General features: G+C 40.5%; 1 protein-coding gene across 2 annotated transcripts in view; it reads right to left on the bottom strand.

The window, feature by feature from the left end:
• doc2b (double C2-like domains, beta) overlaps positions 1–19,942 on the bottom strand; it is a 260,828-nt gene that overhangs the window by 170,008 nt on the left and 70,878 nt on the right. For both annotated transcript variants that reach the window (XM_048612706.1, XM_048612707.1), the window contains exon 3: positions 1,080–1,154. In XM_048612706.1, coding sequence (XP_048468663.1) covers positions 1,080–1,154 — 75 coding nt within the window. The remainder of the gene's footprint in view (positions 1–1,079; positions 1,155–19,942) is intronic.

The raw sequence follows: 19,942 nt of genomic DNA, 5'->3' as shown, positions 1-19,942 counted from the left end.
TTTCAAAATATTGTAAGCATTCTTTCATCAAACATGTATATGAATAATCATGCAGCATTGAGCTAAGGGTGAGTGATGTGGTAGCGAATGGAATACTTAGTTTGATCATCAGTTTTACCATCTAACACTCCAACCGATGTCAGATGAAGCCCTATTTACACAACCAGCTACTTTTTTCCTCATATATGTCACTGTTGATTAACTTTGCCCACCAAGTCACACATCAGAGAATCCTGAATGCCCTGTCCATGATTGTCCAGTTATGTCTTGTGATATTTGAGGAATCTCACTCTCAGTTTTCAGAAAGGTATACCACATAATTTCAACTTCACTCACAAGTTACTGTTACTTTACAATGATGCTACATTTGCGGCGTTATCTCAAGATCGTAAACCAGTCTGACTCCAGAGAAAATTGGTGCGAGACCTCTTGGAGGAGAATAGCTCATCACTGCTTCAGTTTGTTCCTCCATAGAGTGCTCCAGTCTCAAGTCAAATCAAAACATAAAAATATCTGCAGTTGATTCTGAAAATCTTCTGGACACTTCAAAACCTAACAAAAGTTAAATTCAAGTTAATACTAGATGTTTCTAAGTGTTTCACATGCTTGCATGGCACTTGGCTTATGCACCCAGGCACATACAAAGTTCTTTCCTGACCGGGGAATCAATGCTCCAGCCAAGTAGAATTAATGGAATACTGCCTCCACAGAATCCATGCTGTCATAGCTGTTCTCAGAGTTGTAGCTACAGTAGTAAAAGCAGCATTTGATGAAGTGTTGCATGAATTATTCTCTCCACAAACCATCTACAACCTTTGTGTCAAGTTGTCAATTTAATATCAGTGACTGCTGTTCTATAGCTTTTTGTTTCTTTTCGCAGTGGATGTCCATCATTAATAATCCACTTATTTCATAAGAGTCCTTCCAGTCACTAAACAGGACACATTTTCATCACTAATGCAGAGCTGGATTTCAGAACAATAAGTTACATGTCAAATTATGTTCATGGAAATAACACAACTGCAGCTTTTCATCTTAACCAATTGAAAAACACTTCTTACTTTAAACTGGGAACCTACCTTACTGGCTCCAGGGAGTAAATGTAATTTGACATATGGATCAGCAAGTCCGTTGTGGTCCATTGGCTTAAGGCCCTTTGGGAAACAAAAAAGAATACTTACTGTAATTATTGATGATTACATCCACGAACACATCTGGTGAATCAATAACTAATAGTTACTGTCCCAAAACAACTTCCCTTACATTAATATTTTTACACCACTTTTTACAAGACATGCATGACTGTGTAGATCTTAACAACTAGGCTGGAGAAGATAAATGAACTTCAAGCAGCATATTGCTTTTGAACACTGCCTCTACATTAAAATTCACTGAATTGTGGGATATCAACCATAAAATGATACAGTGTCGGACCTGCTGACCATGTCTAAAGAATGTACAAATGGAGAAAGACTACACAACATTACCATTGTGCTAATCCGAATGCAACATTCGTCCTACCTTTATTGCCAGAATTTCAGAAACACAATTAAACGTAAGACTCATGTTGACTGCTGGTTATCAAAGTAAAGCTCATATATTCTACATAAAGAAAACTAATTGCATAATTTACTGGGCAAACATATCTGTAGCCTTTGGGCAATGGCAAATATGTAATTCCAAACAAGTGTAAAATACTTCAGAAATCCTTCTGAAAGAGCTAAAATTCAAAACAGATTTTCTCAACATATTAATTAGAATGCTACTTTGGTTTATCAATCTTACTTTTACTAACTATATGTTCCACTCAGTAACTTTTATGTGCAGAATTATTATTGTAATGAAAATTTAATCTAAATAGTTATGCAATGTGTTCTTACAATAAACTTCCCAATTTAGTTGTGTTTTGTGAAATTGCAGTCAACGATTGTGGAATACACACTCTACAAAGAAAAAGATTCAAGTCTTGCTGGCTATACACATTCTGAAGGCTACCAGAATTCTACTAAATGATTGAATTTTATTTTGTCATTCATGTAAAATATCCCGCGTTGCGTTGTGTTATAGTAAGATTTTATGGCGTTCTCACAATATTGGCTCCCCACTAATGCATGGAACCTAAGATCATTGGGGTTTGCCCTTGCTGGACACAGAGATCTTTTAAATAAGCAACAGCATGAGGTTGGTTTGTCCTGCATTGCAGTCAACTAGCAAAGGTTAATTGTGCCTTGTGCTGTCCATGCCCTGATTCGAGGGTTCTCAATTTTACCACCTGAATGAATATTCAAAGCTTGAAATTTGTTTGTGACGAATGAACTAATATCAGCGTGGGAGGACAAAAACAGAGCTTGAAAATCAGTCTAAGTTTCCTGCTTTGATTGTTCTATAGCCATTCCATTTTGGAATGAGAAGGCATATGGGATGCTTATTAAGGACAGGAGTTCGCTTCCCTCTGGTGATCCTCAGTTCATGTACCAAGTTTGCCGGTTTAACTGCTGAGAGTGCCCAGTGGAACACAAGTAAGTAAGAAGGATAGAAGGGAAGACCAGTAAAAATGACAATCACAAAATTAGTATAACGAGCAGGTGGAAATTTCAAAAGCAAACAGCAATGAAGATCATTTTTGACAATATGTATTATTCATGATACAACAGGGTCTGAAGAGTACGATTTCCATTCGTTGGCAGGACATTTTTAACTCATTGCAATTCAATTACAGCAACAACAGAAACGTCACCAATTCTCAGTCTAACAAATGAACAAGAAACAGTTTGTGCAAGCTGGCTGAATGTAGAAGGAGCAATTGCATTTCACGTCCATGGGTACATCGATTAAACTATTTAAGTTTGAATAATTTCAGCAACATTAAATTTGTCAACATTTTAGTTACTGTTTCAGTTAGGTTCCACCATTTGGGATACATTTCAATCACATTTGCCATCATTAACGAGTCACATAACTCAAATCACCTTGAAGAGTATTGAAACAGTTAATGTACAACTGAGAAGTCACATTATTGATACTACAGCAATATTGCTGTTGGGAACATTGTAATATATAAACGAGGTGGCTCTGTTAGCTGCAATGGCAGAATACTTTCTGCAGATTGTTTCTCTGTGCTGCATTTGAAGTTGAGTAATGCTGGTGACAAGCAAAGCTACAACCAAAGTCTGAATCTGTATCCTGGCCTTTAAGGACTTTCATCACCTTTGGAAATGGCATCCGATCAAAAATTTAACTTACTGAATGTAACATTCAAATGCACAGGTCAACTAAACTCAAGTTGCAGCCAGTGCACTGAAATTTGCACCACAATTTAGAAGGAAAACTGTGGTGTTAATGGGGATTAAGTTATTATTAAAAGTAATGTCAACCACTGCATTGAAAGGAAAACTTCAGCCTTCATAAATGCTCCTCCATTATTTAGTCTCTGGCACTGTAATCATTACTCCCACACAAGCATATTTCCAAACAAATGTTTCCCACTGCTATGCATTGAAAGCAACCATTTAGCGCATTGAAGAGATTGTTAGCTTTCTTTTCTCACCAATTATGTCGCTCATTACCGCTGAGAGAACAACATACCTGAGCCCTTTAATTGAAAGATTTCAGAAAAAGAGGCTGTTACCACTGAGGAATGGAAAAGGAATTCCTTTTATTAACAGGCAAAAGAGAAACACAAACTAAATGTACTGAGTGCTTGGATTTCAATATGAATTAAGTCACCAGTGAGCAGATGGAAAATAATATATTTATTTAAAAATGCTGCTTAAAACATCGTGACCTTCAGAGAGGATAAAATCAAGATGCCTGGGTGGTCAAACAGCATAACTCACATGCAAAGGATGGCCAGTTGGGATAAATACTATGGGCCGTCAAAGTTTGTGGAGCAAGACCCTCACGTTAAAAACCTTCCAAAAACAGACTGAAGGTTGGGGAAACAAAAAAAAAATGAATGGAAGCAGTAAAAAATCTTGTTAGTGAGCATGAAACGTTTCATAACACTATCTCAGTCCCCAAAGTATGGCATCTCCCTATTTGTTAATGAGTGTGACTTGAAAAATTTGCTTTCAACGCATATCAACTTCTTTATTTAGTATTAGCAAATGAAGGGAAAGATATCTCAGTGTCTTCCATGAATGAACCACTTATATCAAGGCATATCTTTTTTTCAGTTATTCAAAGATTGCATTCATTGCACTCTGTGAGTGCAAAAGATGAGAGGTGCACCGGACAAGAATATGACAAAAATGACCAAGTCCATTTGTGCTGAAATTCAATCCAAGCAGGAAACATTAACCAGACCACAACAAATTCTTAAATTAAATTTTAAACTTGATAGAAGATCTGGGAAAACTCAGCAACACGTGGTGGGTGTATAGGTGGATCATGGTCACCATTTTTGCATTGGGAACAGACACCCTGAAATTCAAAACAAATAAAACAAGTAGTTAAATTTCCTCTGCTTTGGGTCAGGGAATTCTCAGTACCTGCATGAAAAGAGAAGGACCCAATGTCCAAGGCCCATAGTTGTGGATCTCTTAATGTTGCCGGATATTTCATGACAATTCGCCAAGGTTGGGAATGATTTATTGACAGAATGATGACCCTCCAAAGAGGAATGGCCATATTTCCAATCTCATTTTTCTCACTCAATGAGTAAAATAATCCATTTTCAGAATTCCGAAAGGAATGGACCTTAGAACATCTTCTCATCCTCCTTCTGTTGGCAAGATCAGCCAAGGATCAATAAAGAGAGATTGTTGCAAAACAAAAACTGTGTTACTTCCTGACACTCGTAGGTTTGCATAAACCTGAGGCAAAATTGTTTTCAGATGAGCTGATGGTTTCTGTGAGTTGTAATCACAGATATTTGCTTGTTGTTTATAACCATGCCAAGTTAGCTTTAAAATATGCTCAAAGGAATTTTCATCCATGGCAGAAACCTGTCAGTCTCCTGTGAAGCTTTATTTTCTTCAAGATTAGTAGTAGCTGCTTTTGAGATAAGGCAGATGTTCCCGCTGCGTGTACAGTTATTGGCTTTACTGAAGTGCTTTCTCACTGCATTTGCGGAGCAGCCTGTGTCTGGAAATGTATTAGCGAGTGGAATTTCAATCACAATAGTTAAAAAAAATTGCACTGAATTTCTCATGTTTAGGATTTTATTAAGTCTGTCAGGTATGATGCATTCTACTGGGAGATGGATTAGGGCAGCAAATTATGTCCTATAAATTTCAATAGAAGTTCTCAATTTGTTTACGCACTCACGATGGGAGATCAATTAGTTACTGTGTGGCAACTCGGGTAAATATCCGTATGACTCCCATTAGAGTGGCAAACACCCACAGGGAAATGTCAAGAGTTACACTAGTAACCTGTAAGAATAGATCGGAAACTTTAGAATGAAAAATTGTTATGCTATTGCTGCTGACATATAGGAAAAGAATGATTTGCACATTCAAATGAGTTTTGGGGCACTATATTCCCAATCATTAAAATAATAGAAGGTTGTTTTGGTGGCACAAAACATTTGCTTGCTTAAAGCTGAAACAGTAATTTCTAGTTTCATGTCAGAAATCATTTGAAATACATTGCAGTTTGATCAGTACCTAAAAGAAGAAAAGGTTCAAGTTTGGTCATCAGACTCTAGATGAAAGGTGTTTTATCGTGCAAGCTACCAACTCCTACTTCTCCCTTCTGCAATGATTTAAAATTAAAGTTATCAGTGTCAGCTAATTACATCATTAACTAAATTAATATAATCCTCTGCTTGCGGCTCGATTGTCATGGGGTTAAATTCTAAGGTAGATATTAATGAGTTAACATTATCTCTCACATATCATTACTGCTCAGGATTATTATAGGTGAATGGAGGGCTTTTATGGTGCAGTGGTAGTGTCCCTACCCCTGGACCAAGAGACTGGGTTCAAGTTCCACCTGCTCCAGAGATCTGTAATGATATCTCTCAACAAGTTGATTAGAAAAATAGGTTAGATTAAAAAAAAGTTATACGTGTATCTGAGGGAACATTTCATAAATTACTGACATGATGGTCCACAGTTAGATTTAATCTTCCTCTAAAGGTGGATATTTTTAAAGAATTGTCTGAGAGGTAGTAGGATCAGGCACTTGAATGGTCATTCTCCAGTCTCGGATGAAGACCTCGTGAGTCCACAGAAAGGTTCATTTCAATAAAGTGCTGTGAAACCTATCTATAAATGGCTGTGGGAGACGTGGGGGAATCTCCCAATGGATCAACAACTGCCTTCTCCAAGGGAGTCTTCAACAGGTATGTAAGGTGAGGTGCTGTTTGAGATGACAGATTGTTTGAATTTACGGCCAGACCAACATTCAAAGGGATTGGCAGACCTAATACGAAACTGACATTCTTTGCATTTGCTTAGGTACAACACTTACCAATTTCTACTCCTGGATTTAGGTCTACATTCAGCTACTAGTGGAACATCTGCTTTGAGTTCAAAACACTAAAGCAATCATCACAGCAAATAATCACAGGCATAGTAAGTTTAAACCGAGGAACAAATGATCCTGAGCACATTATTCACTGGCATGTCCTACACCATGAATTCTCAGGGAAATGCTAAACGAATGCAAAAGCAGTGTCTAATACATTGGGTGGTGTTTTCCCAGCCCCTGAACAATGTGGACATTGATGAGTCCATTAGGAAAATAGAGTACGATTCATAGAAATGAGGTTCTCAATGTCAAGAGGAAGAAGTCTGATTCTGCAGCAGTGAGTTTAACAGCGAAGCGAGACTTTCACTAGCGAGTGGTGAGAGGCTGATTTATAACTATTTGCATGAATTAGCATACCAGTATTACCTAATCACAATGACATGCAGTTTTCCATTTTTCAACGTGTTGGATCAAAATTATGCAGCAACAATTCTCAGCATGAGAATCAGAGTGGGTACCTGGTAACTTCAGCTCACCACCTACTCTTTTGCAGCTCCATCTTGAACAGCAGTCATCAACATCTCAGTGCACGCTCCATGGGCAGTGGCTGTCTGCACCACCAGTACAGACAGGTTGGCATCAGACACATGCCAGCCTCTCCATACCATTGTGGAACATCATCGACATTTTTACAATACAGCTTTGCATCTCAGCGCTGTATGTTGAAGTTCAGCGGCACCTGTCATTTTACTGCTGTTGCTAGGACACATTGTCACAGGGACAAGCACACGCCAAATGGATAGGAACAGGATGCACCTCGTGTCCTCATCTGCTCTCTTACTGCTTTGTCAATTTGTACTTTCTTTGATGCTCATAGCCTCTCTATCTTGTCTTTTTGCACTTTGCTTTTTCAGCTAGGGCTGAAAGGCTCAGAGTACACTGTCTTGGCTTGCCGTTTAGAGCAGACAAAAGCCAGGCAGCTTGTCATGCTTATCAACAATCATCAGTCCAGGGAGGCGGTGTTGCTGTACAACACTGTGTGTGTCAATCTCACATCCGCAGTATGTGCCAGCACTGTACACAGCAGACAAACTGAATATGCTTCATCAAATGGCCATGTGTTAACGTCCACAGGGAATAGTCCTCAGTCAGGCCAAGGGACACAACCTTCAGTCCCGACATAGTAAGTCAAGGACTGGGCACCCAAGTCAGTCTGAGGAGGTGGGCCGCAGTCAGCTCAATGAAAGTCAAGATGGGCGGAGGGAAGGGTTATCAGCAGCTACTATTGCAGTAGAAACGTTGGGGATTGGAAGCAGCACACTTGGATGTAGAGGGGACAGTGAGTGTGAAGGGGGATACACAATATGTAAGATGGGCAGAGGATAGTGCATTGGAGGATATGGATTACTGCAGGTGGGAATGCTTATATCAATAGTGACAACCACCCCTAGCTTTGACAGAAAATCAGTGCAGCATGATAGTTGAGTCGACTAACTGTAGGTTGTACTGCACTTTGGCGGAAGAGGTTCTAAACAGGATGAGGATATGGATGGGTAATGTGTCCAGCTTGGTTTCTTAAATAGCAATACATTTACAATGGTGTATTTGTATTTGCAATGCATTGTTATCTATGCCACCTATGTGCCCTGAGAAGCATTATCTCTTTGTTTGCCTCCTACTACATGCACATTATAGGGCACCTCATGGTTGGCACACTTTGAGCTTATAAATAGCAGTGAAGCTGAATCCATCTTTCTGTATATACTCTGTGCTTGAAATAATAACTCACTTTCAGAAGTAGACGAATGTATTAATAAACTGATTAACTCAATAACTGAGTTATTATCAACACAGCTGTAAAAGCTAATGAGGTTAGAATTAAACTTTGTTCCACCTGTTTGCCAGACAAAAGGAATGTGCAAATGTTCTGTTTAGAGTGTCAACCTCCTAAGCCTGAAAGGCATTGGAAACAAGATGTATATAGGTTTGGGTTCTACAGGAGCATTCCTGGTTACCAACAAGAACAGGAGCTGAGCACGTAAATATGTTTATCAGGGGCAAAAGCTTATTTTAAAACCCAAACAAGAAATTTATTTCCCTTAAGTTTAGCATCCATCAGACTTATATTATTCTACATGTCACCAGACCAATTGGCTTTGGTCATGCTAATTTAATAATGCTACATACTCCATACCCAGACTGTGCCCTTATTCAGAAGTGATCTAATTTCTCAGCACATCTCCTACAGACAAGTCAAGTCGCCCTAGTCTTACCAGACCACAGGGCTCCTCTCTCATTAGAGACAGACATGACTGGGTGGTGATTTAACTGGAAGACCACCACACCTCAGGTGAGGGGAGGGGTTGAGAAGGAGAGTCCTTCACAGTAACCTCAGCCAATGCAGGGATTGAACCCACCAACAGCATCACACTGCTTTGCAAACCAGCCAACTGAGCTAAACTGACTCTCACAAACATAACAACAGTATCACTATCCTGAAGTGCTCTGTCCAAAAACGCACAAAAGATTTTGAGCTCAAAATCTATTCAATAATTGGAACCCTGGGCTCACCTTTCAGTGCAACAGTGAGGCATTACCACATTGTAACAGATGTTGTCATCTCTAGAAAATTTGACACCTAATGCATGTTCCCAACACAAGAGCACATAACAGGAAATTGTGAGCATACCCCAATGCTTTTCCAATTGCTAATCTTAAGGTCAAAAGATTAGGAGGTGTACACACAAACTCCCAGTACACACTCCCAGACGGCAAGGTTCCATGCCCGCAGCATTCATTTGACAAAACCTACTTTGGCAGAATGCAAGTTCCTTCCATGTAATCCAGGCAGAGATGTGCTGATGGGCATTTCAAACAAATATGATAGGGAACTTTGGGAGTTCTTTATTCAGACAGTATGCAGAATTAAATTGTTAATGCTCATTATCGGAACATATCATAAAATACACGAATGTCAGTTGTGTTACCAGTCTCCGTCCAAGTCCTTATTCTGTTTGCAACAATATGTTGGAAGGTCATTCTAACGATTAGTTGTCATTGACAATTATTTAGTTGGAATTGCTAAGCCATGCCTGTTAGTTTTTCTTTTCTCCACCTTTCAGCTCAAAATGATTTTGCCTAAAATGTTATGGAAGTGCATGTTTATGATGATATGATGGGTGCAACAAAATAGCTGGAACAGTATTACTCCTCCACTACTGCAATTTAAGAATTAAAAAAAAAAGAGATAAACAATTGAAAAGCATGAAGCAATAGCAAATCAGGGAGAGAAAAAGAAATAAAAAGAGGAAAAGAACATTTAGATTGAGAGAGAAAAAAGACAAGATAGATTTTTTAAAAATTAAATATTAAATTTGACATTTTTAAATCTCCATCCACAATGCACAACCATAAGTTTAAATTTCTCATTTTCTGGGTCAAAGTGATTGGAGAAAGTAATTGACAATAATCACATCATTAAATGGGCACATAAGCCATTAATTACTCAAATTAACTTTCTGTGGCGAGTTTAATAGGAATTATTGTGCAAATGTAATAGCCTTGCAGTGAGTTTCCTGAACTCATGAATAAGATACTGTAACAGTGGAGTGGTGCAAATTGTTCAACAACTTGTGGTTTGCAAATTCACGATGCATCACCCTCACTGCATGTTGCTGGCCAATTGTATACTACCAATTACTCACTACTTGTACACCTTTACAGCTTATGAAAATTTCAGGCCCTTCTGTTTTCTCTATGAAAATGGGGTTTCATCCTGTATAATTGTCCACACAGTACATCAACTGAAACAAATGGTGGAATGAATTATCTGTCACTCTCCACTTTAATAATAATGTTACTCTTCATGGATTTTCCCTGAACTCCTTATTCAAATCTGCAGCAAAATAGCAGTTTCTGTAATCAGATCTACAGCTTCCATGATCTGAAATGTAGAATTTTATGCATGAAATGTAGGAATATTTGGAAACTAAACATTAACCTTTTGAGATTGAATCCTTCAAGTCAGAACAGGTAAGTAAATAGCAATGCAATATTTAACTTCTGCAATATTCTAAACTAATCTGAAAATAATGAATTCAAAACGTTAACACGCTTTTTGGAATTGCATAACTGTTGAGAGCAGTTAAGACTAATAGACTATTTCTGTGCTGTCTTCTATGGGTGGAATCTTATTGGGGTCTGAGCAACATGGGCAAAGGCAAGACTTGTTGCAGAATGGGATGAAAAGTCCAGTGAGGGCTATCTCAACGTCAGGAGATCTCACTCCACCTTTATGCTTTTGCCAAGCAGCAAGTTACATTTCTCACTATGCAATGGCAAGTTGCCAGTTAAGGGGGATTATTGATGGCTAAACATTTTATTAACAGCCCAACCTACCTTATTAACATTCAACTTTCTATCTTATCAAACATGCCAAACAAGCTAGACATCAAGAAATCTCAGAATGAAAACCAGAGCAGGCATCTGGTGATTTCAGCTTGCCACTTGTTCTGAAGGACATCCAGTTTGGACACTGAGCACCAAAATCTTATAGCAAGCTCCATAGGCACTGGCCACACCAGCCCCTATCCATAGACACTGGCATCTGCCATGTGCCAACATCTAAGAACCCTCATGGTACAGCTCCAAGCCACTCACGGGACACTTCTGCACTTCAATGCTGCACCTCAGGCTGCACCAGCAACTGTGGTTGTAATACTGCAGCAACGACACTATGTGTTCATGCACACCCAGCTCATGGACTGGACCAAACTACAGCTCCAGGTTCTACATACACTGTCACAGCACTCCCTCACTCTTAGACTACCCAGATATTCACAGCATCCTTGCCCCATATTGCCTTGCCTTTGTGTGCTTTTAACCTTCAGCCAGAGCTCCCCAGCTCATATTCCTGCTGCCTTGACTTGCCGTTTAATGTAGGCACAAGGCAGGGAAGGTTGTTATGGTTATCAGCAGGTGTCAGTCAGATCAATGGAAATTGCCTTTGCTCAGGGGGTCCAGATACAGCAAGTCAAGAGCAACCTTCGAGACCAGTCCAGAGATTTGAACACAGTCAGTCAGTGTCAGGATGCTCTTCACATATACAGCATAGAACATAGAGCAGAGAACAGTACCGCTCAGGAACAGTCCGTTCAGCCCACCGTGTCTGTGCTGGCCAAGATGCCATTCTAAATGAATTCCATTTGGCTGCACACTGTCCATATCCCTCCATTCCATGCATGTTCATGTGTCTGTCTAAATTCCTCCTAAATGCTGTTATGGTATTTTCTTCGACCACTTTCTCTGGCAACACATTCCAGGCACCTATCACCCTCTGTGTAAGAAACTTCACTCACACATCACCATTAAACTTGTTCTCCCTCACCCTAAACCCATGCCTCCCAGTATTTAACATTTCTACCCTGAGAAAAAGACTCCAACTATCCACCCTGTACATGCCTCTCATAATTTTACACTCTTCAGTCAGGCAGCCCCCTCAGCTTCCAATGCTCTATGAAACCATTCCAAGTTTGTCAAACCTCTCCTTTGTAGACATAGGGTGAGGAGTCAGATGTTAAGCAGCCCACCATCCATCCTGACTCTTTCTGCCCTATAGTGGGCTGTTTCCTTCCTGGAATGAGCAAGAGGCAGGTATTCTGGAAGATTAAAGCAGATAGCACAGATGTTACTGTCGGTGCAGGGAGGGAGGTGCCCCAAGCAAGTGAGTGGGCAGCACAGAGGGCAGGAAGGGTTGGTGGAGTCAGGAATTGGGTTGGTGGGGAGTGAGTGACAAAAGACATTGCAGGCAATAGTGAGAGTGGTAGAGCACAAGCCTTGGTGGGAGGTGGCAAAGATAGAGTGGCATTTAAGCTGGCAGAATGAAGAGGTCATTGACCTTCTTCCTACAATGCTGTGCTTTTCTCCAGTTGACTGAGACTGCACTGAGGGAGGAATGGGGGAGTGGGGCAATCTTGGACCAGGCTGGCATGGTCTGGTGTTGTACCTTCCACTGCTGATCCTGGGGAATGAGAAAGTCCCTCCTGTGGACCACCCCATTCAGCAGACCTTTTATATCCATGCTCCCAAAGCAGGTCGCCAATGCCCCCACCTGCCAAAGTCCAAAGCAAATATCAGGAACTGTGCAGGTCAGTTCTGGGGGCTCAATAGGGTTTTAAAGATGGCTTGGGTTCAAGGGATGCCAGCTAATTCTTGGAAAGCAGTGACAAGTTATTTCAGGACTACCGTGTGGTAAGGTGGGGCCAGAATTGGACATAAGGGAGGCCATGGAGTAGGGTTGGTCATTAGTAGAGTAAGTTGGTAAGATTCGTCAGGGACACTCATTAGACCTTGCAGCATAAAACCTTCCAAAAAATACTTGATGCTAATTGCATTTAGTCAGAAAAATGTGAAATTGAGCCCTTTGTGACTGAGTGAATGATCACTGAGAACAAGGTTCAGCCAAATCTTCTGTCTCTGGCTGGTGAATATTATAAAAGTTCTTCTCCACTTTGCAGGCTGCCATACAGTTAATTATCTTTTGCATGCAGATACACAGAGGAATGCTTTAATCACAATCATTGGGCAAGTGCTTGTTGGATATTTGGGGATTCCATTTTGAACCAAGGCATTTAATTCCAAACCAGCCATTAAACTAAACTGGTCACATGGACTGGGAGTCGCTCACTCATGATTTTTTTTAAAAACTGTGTTCAAGGGAAAGTGGGAATCACCGGCTATGTCAGCATTTATCACCCATCCCTAATTGCCTTCAATTGTGTGCTATCTTCTTGAACCGCTGCAGTTCTTGTGGGTATAGGAGCAGCCACAGTGCTGTTAGAATGGGACTTCCAGGATTTGGACCCAGTGACAATGAAGTGTAGTGATATAATTCCAAGGCAGAATGGTGTGTGACTTGGAAGGAACTTGTCTGTAACTTATATGGATCTGTTGCCCTTGTCCAAGTCTTTGCATGTGGTACAGGTCACAGTTTTGGAAAGCACTTTCAAAGGAGCCACAACGATACAATGTGTTGTGTGGATGGCATTCCCTGTTGGCACTGTGCATCTGTGGTGAAGGGAATAAATGTTAAAAGTGGCAGATAGGGTGCCAATCAATTGGGCTGCTTTGTCCTGGATTGTGTCAAACTTCTCAAGTGTTGATCCATCAGACAAGTGGAGAGCATTCCACCTCATTCCTGACTTGTGCCTTATAGATGGTGGAAAAGTAGGCTTTGAGGAGTCAGAAGGTGAGTTATTTGCTGCAGAATTCCCAGCTTATGACTTCTTTTGTAACTACTGTGTTTATATGGCATTTTTTTTTCTCCCAGTTCAGTTTCTGGTCAAGGATAATCCCGGGGAGATTCAGTGATGGTAATGCCATTGAATGCCAAGGTTATGTCAACAGTTTTAACCTGAATGCCCATCAAGAAACAGAAGAGATCAAGTCGAATGTTCATTTTATACCTTAACTTCATGAAGCATAAAATTGAGTGTGGTATACCCTAGCCAACTGACCAGTGGAGCAGGGAATCATAGAGGGAATGAAATGAAATGCTGAAAGGGGAACAAGACAGGTCAGTTTTGTGCTGGCATCGCAATTGAAGGGATAGAAATGCCAGAGGAAGCTGGCTGGGTAAAAGGTGGGCAGAGGTCATGTGGCATAGGAGGAAAGGGAAGAGTGAAAGTAGAAGCAGGAGAAAAGCAAAGTACATGGTCAAAGGCCTCATCAACCAGAGTGAAGGGGAATCTTCAGCTGAGGAAACGGGATGAAATATCTGAAGCACTGGTGTCAACAGAAAATTGGCTGGGAACACAGAATGCAGTCCTTACAAGAAATAAGATAGGAAGAGATGTAGATAAGGTAGATGTTGGGAATCTAGTAGATCATAGGGCCATGGACACTGCCCCGTAGGCTGCTAAAATGTCGATGGGAAGGCCCCTGATGATCTTGATGGTAGGCTTGCGGTAATTAGCCCTTGAAGTAGTGCTTTAAGATGAGACTTCCACTTCTGTATCACAAGGAAGCCCCAACTTAGAGAGCTGCTGTCAATCCAATGGCAGACAGCTCCATAATCGTAGCAGTGCCAGTTAAGACTGGTACCACAACTGGGACTACCTGCACTCTCTCCTGTTGTGGAGCCAGGTCAGGTGAGTCCAGGGTGAGGGGATGGAGCCTCAAAAAGTATTTACCACAATTAGCCCTTCACCAGCTTTTGTTGGTACAGCTGCTGTGTTTCCACATTGTGCCAGCAGTGAGACGAGGTCCTCAACTGGCCTTTAATAAAACACAGATTGGCTCTAATAGGCCCAAGGATGGGTGAGTTCTCCAATACCTCCCCTTTCACCCACTCCCTGCCTGTGTAAACTTTCAAACAGCTCAAGGGAATGTGCAGAGGCAGCAGGAGGCCACTTGATGGACTCTAATGCTTCCCATTCCACTGGGCATGCTCCCATTGTGAATATTGGCTGATACCCACCCTTAGAAATGGGGTTCAAACACTCCTTCCAAGTGAAGCAGCCATTTACTTGTACTTGTTACCAGGCTACGTTTTTCACTGTTCAGAAGGTAGTCTCTTTTACACAGGAAATAGCAAATCCAGGCTGGTACCCTCTTTGTTGGACACCTGTATTCAGTCCACACCTGTGACTCTAAGCTTCTGGTCACCTGTCAGTTTAAGTCTCTACTCTGACCTCTGTTCTTGATCTCCAACACAGTCCCGATGGAGTTCAATATAATCTCCAGGACCAGCACCTTCTCTTTCAATTATCAGTCTGCAGCTTCTGATAATTCTGTGATTATGAAGATACAAACAAGGAATAAGAACAGGCCACTTAGCCCTTCAAGCCAGCTCTGCCATTTCATAAGACCATGGCTGATCTGATTTTAACTTCAACTTTAATCAATTCCTTCACATCTCCCATAATCTTACTTCTCCTTGGCAATCTAGAAACTACCTACCTCTGACTTAAGAATATTTAAAGATTCTGCATTCACTACCTTTTGTGGAAGGGAATTTCAAAGACTCACAACACTAAGAGAAAATGTTTCTTCATTTCTGTTTGGAATGGGTGCCTCCTTATTTTACAAACTACAATCCTAATTCTAGATTCTCCCACAAGAGGAAATATCCTTTTAACACTGATGCAGTCAAGTCCCCTCAGGATCTTGTATGTTTCAAGTGACGTCTGACTCTTCAAAGCTCCAGAGGATACAGGCCTGGCCTAACTAGTCTTTCCTTATTATGCAATATAGTTATTCTACATACTGATCTAGTAAACCTTCTCTGAACTGTTTTCAATGCATTAACAGCCTTCCAGAGATATGGTGACCAGAACTGTACACAGTACTCCAAATTCAGTCTTACCAACATCCTGTATAACTGAAGCATAATCTCCCTACACCTGCATTCAATTTCCCTCACATTAAGCCACAACATTCTGTTAGTTTTCCTGATTACTAGCTGTACCTGCATTCTAACCTTCTGCGATTTTTGCACTAGAACATCCAGATTGCTCTCAAAAACAGAAGTAACTGGGAAAGGTCAGCAGGTCTGGCAGAATCTGTGAAGAAAACATCAGAGTTAACATTTCGGGTCCGGTGACCCTTCCTCAGAACTCCCTCAGTTCTGAAGAAGGGTCACCGGACCCGAAACGTTAACTCTGATGTTTTCTTCACGGATGCTGCCAGACCTGCTGAGCTTTTCCAGCTACTTCTGTTTTTCTTCCTGATTTACAGCATCCACAGTTCTTTCGTTTTTTGTCCAGATCTCTCTACAGCTTTCTTTAGACCCATTTTGTGCTTCATTATTTATTCCAGTAACATCTCCTTTTATCTGGCACCATCATCCCTTTTAACAGTTAACCTCTTCCGCCTTCCACTCTATCACGTATTTCCCTTTTGTTCTTTTCCCTTACATTCTTTCTCTGCCTCTGTTCTCGCCTAAAATGCATACTGACTGTAACCTTTCTGGTTCTAACGACAGGTCATCAGCCTCAAATGTTAATTTTGATTCTCTGTGCAGTTGCTGCCTGAGTAGCATTTTTAGCTGCTCCAGCATTTGTTTATTTTTTTAATGAGAGGGCCAGCCCCATAGTATTTTGCTTTTGTAGGAGGCTGTGTTGATGGATATAGATGAAGAAAAAGATGAGAGGAGACTCATATGGAGCATGAACACACCAACATCCCCCCACCGGTCACAATGCACATTTTCTGTTCTATAGTATTCTGTAAAGCCATTCCCCATGGTTGCAGCTTAATTACACAGTTTCTGAAATAACTCCAGAGAGGCTGGTATCCCATCACCAAGTCACCCTGTATTTACACATGGATGCTTGACACTCCTATTCTAATCTGTCAGCCAGGGCTCCCTGGTTGGACCAAATTAATAGCCTCAATCAGGGAACTCAAATTCTATGAGGTTCACCTGGCTGACCTTGTTACAATCACTACCATTTCAATATTGGTAAAACCTGAGGATATTGCCTCAGGCAATATTTGCAGGTACACACAAGCTAGCAAGGGTTACTGGACTCTGATCAGTGTTAGGAACTCTAACTGATTCTATCCCTCCATAACTCAGAACAATTGTACTCACCAAACTTCAGCAGATAATAACAACCAAGGATTGAAATTGGTTTTTTTTTAAATCCCCAGTGCATGCAATGATATTCGCTCATAAAACAAAATTACATTCAAGAATACCAGAAATAGTACAGTTTTGATCCACTACTAGTCAGAAATTAAAAGACAATGTTGGAGATTTTTAGTGTTGCAGTTGTGACAACAAACAAATTCTTTATTGAGCAAGCTAATGCAACTGGAAGTCTGTAACAATAAACAACTGGTATGGGACCACTTCTTACATATTTTATTATTAGCACATCATCAGGCTATCACAGAGACAGCAATCATTGCCTGACACTGTCATTCCTTCACTTGAAACAGAGGACCAGTGAATTGAATATGTCCTGATGAAAACTCTGAGGAATTTTTAATGAAACTAATATTCTAATTAAACTGCAAAAATGAATTGGAATACATATTAAGCTTGAGAATGCCTTAGACAATAAAACTGATAAACTGCAGGATTCTGGAATTCCTTTTTTCTCCTCGCCACTGTTCTAAGAAGGATACTTATGACAAATACAAAAACTGAAAAACTGGACCGCATTTTCAGTTGGGGATGGGGGAGGAGGAGGAGCACTGGCAAAGTGACAGGGGGAAGAGGGGAGAATGACAATTCCCTGCTACCATGGCACACTGACACCAGCAGTAAAATTGACAACTCCTGAGCCCCATTGGGAAGCCAGGTGAGCCCTTTAAGTGACCAATTTAAGGCCATCTCCTACCTCTCTGGTATTTTGTGGCCCCTTTCAATAAGGTTAGGTGCCACATTAACACACCGCCAGTTGGAATTGGCGGACTCTCAATGGATTATGAGGGTGTTGGCGGGGGTGGGGGGGTTTAGTGCTCCTTTTTGGGCACGTTATAACTGAGGGAGCTGTCACCCAGAGATTCACTACTGGTCAAGGTAGGGACACCTCCTGCTTTCAGACCCAGTAGTAGCATTCCAATGTTACACAATACTCAGCCCACTATTTCTGAATTATAAATTTACCACAGGAAGCTTCACATCAATCAAAATATTCTGAATTTAGAAAAAAAAACTTCAGTTATTTTTCACTTCTGTTTTGGAGAGTGGTTTTGTGGAGGAAAATTGTAATGTAAAAATATTGCCTGAGAATACCTGCTTTTCTATTGCAACTGCACGAGAAGCAGATTTCCTGGAGGCAAGTCATATCAGTATTTGAAACTTAGCTGCCTCATGTCTTTGAATTCTTAAACATGTGGAAAAATTTGCATGTGCTTATTAGATACTTTGTCGTACTTAAAACCAAAATGATTTACCACAACCCATGCATCAACAGAAGTTGTCCCTTAAAAAATTGAGCAATTCTAGCCTATTCTGGCTGCCTCAGTCATCTCCAATGGTTTGTCTAAGTCCCAGAAAAGCATAAGAGTTGTAGCATCTGCCTCTTTACTCCTCTCTTGCCACTAATCTCAGGAACTCCAAGCATACATTTCACATGAAACAGGATTAGCTTGTATTCTTTCACCAAAACCTATTGCATTTGCTGTTTACGATGCATAGTTTTCTACATCAGGAAGACCACAGATTGGGTGACTGCTTTGTGGAATGCCTTCATTCCGCTCTCTAGTCATTTTAATTCTCTACCTACTCCAATTTTGACTTCTTTTTCTTTGGCCTTCTACATTATTCCAATGTTAGCTTGAGGAACAACATCTGATCTTTTAACTAGCTGTTTCACAATTTTCCAAAGACAACACGGAGTTCAGCACTTTCCAATGGTAGCCTCAATGCTCATTTTCCAGAGAGCAGCTGCTGATGATTCTACTTGCTTCTTCTAGGAGCTACCTTTATTTTTATCATTTGGTCTACTACGGTCTCCTTTTGGCTTGCCACATAACTTGTTTTGCAAAATCATTTAAACTCTCTTGCCTTTCCTTTTGTCGCATCCTCCTCCCCTCCTTCTCTGTCCATGTACTTGTTTAAAACTTGTTAAATTTCTAGCCATTTCTAGTTCTAACAGGCAGACAGTCATCTGCAGTATTAATTCTATTTTTTTCCCTACTGAGGCTGCCTGATTTACTGTATTTATCTCCCCTCTATTCCTTTATCCCTCATTTTTTTTAATTTAGTTCCCCATTAAAGGCATCAATATTGATCCTCTCAACTGTTCCCTGCAGTAGTGAGTTCTACTTTCTTTACAGGCTTTCACACAAATCAATACCTTCTTGATTCATGGCACCTCTTGGCACGGTGTTTCCAAACTTCACACAGTAATCTTGGTCACTGAGGCAAATGACTGGCACACAAAAACTGCAGAATCAACTCTCGGCATAAGTCGATGGAGGTAACATTCTGTTTAGATACATTGGTGCTGGGTGGGGAGTTCAGGGCATAGGTGAGAATTATGAATTATGATTTGCAGGGACATCAATATTGAGCAGTGTGCCAACCAATTTGCATCTACTGGGTTTCTAATCAATTACTGCCAACCTGACAATTATCCTGTGCCACTGGAAGAAGTGGGCAGAAAAACTGGGAAACTAAATAAATATTCATACTGAAGGTTTTCCAATTATTCACCTGCTAAATCACACAACAAATCAGTCATTATTTCCATCCAGCCTCTGTCTATCATTCAGGCTGAAAGGGCAATTTCTATTACATATGGACTGTCCTCCTTACAGCAGTAATGACCAAATATTTGGGCTGAATTGAAGTTTAATTTTATTTCCATGGTTGCTTGCTTTTTGAACAAAGAGGTACGAGTTATAAATGTCCGTTTAGATAACAACACGTCAGACAAATGCTTTGTTTTCAACATGTTAGCACATTATAGGTAACGCAAGCATTACAGATGGTTTATCCTACAGTCGGTCAGGGGTTTAAAAGCAATGGAAAGATAGTTTTCCTGACTAAGCTTAGGAATAATTTTTA

Source organism: Rhincodon typus, chromosome 26, assembly GCF_021869965.1.
Source record: "Rhincodon typus isolate 14 chromosome 26, sRhiTyp1.1, whole genome shotgun sequence".
Lineage (NCBI taxonomy): Eukaryota > Metazoa > Chordata > Chondrichthyes > Orectolobiformes > Rhincodontidae > Rhincodon > Rhincodon typus.
The sequence above is the reverse complement of the archived record's forward strand: the minus strand, read 5'-3'. Positions and strand labels throughout refer to the sequence as shown.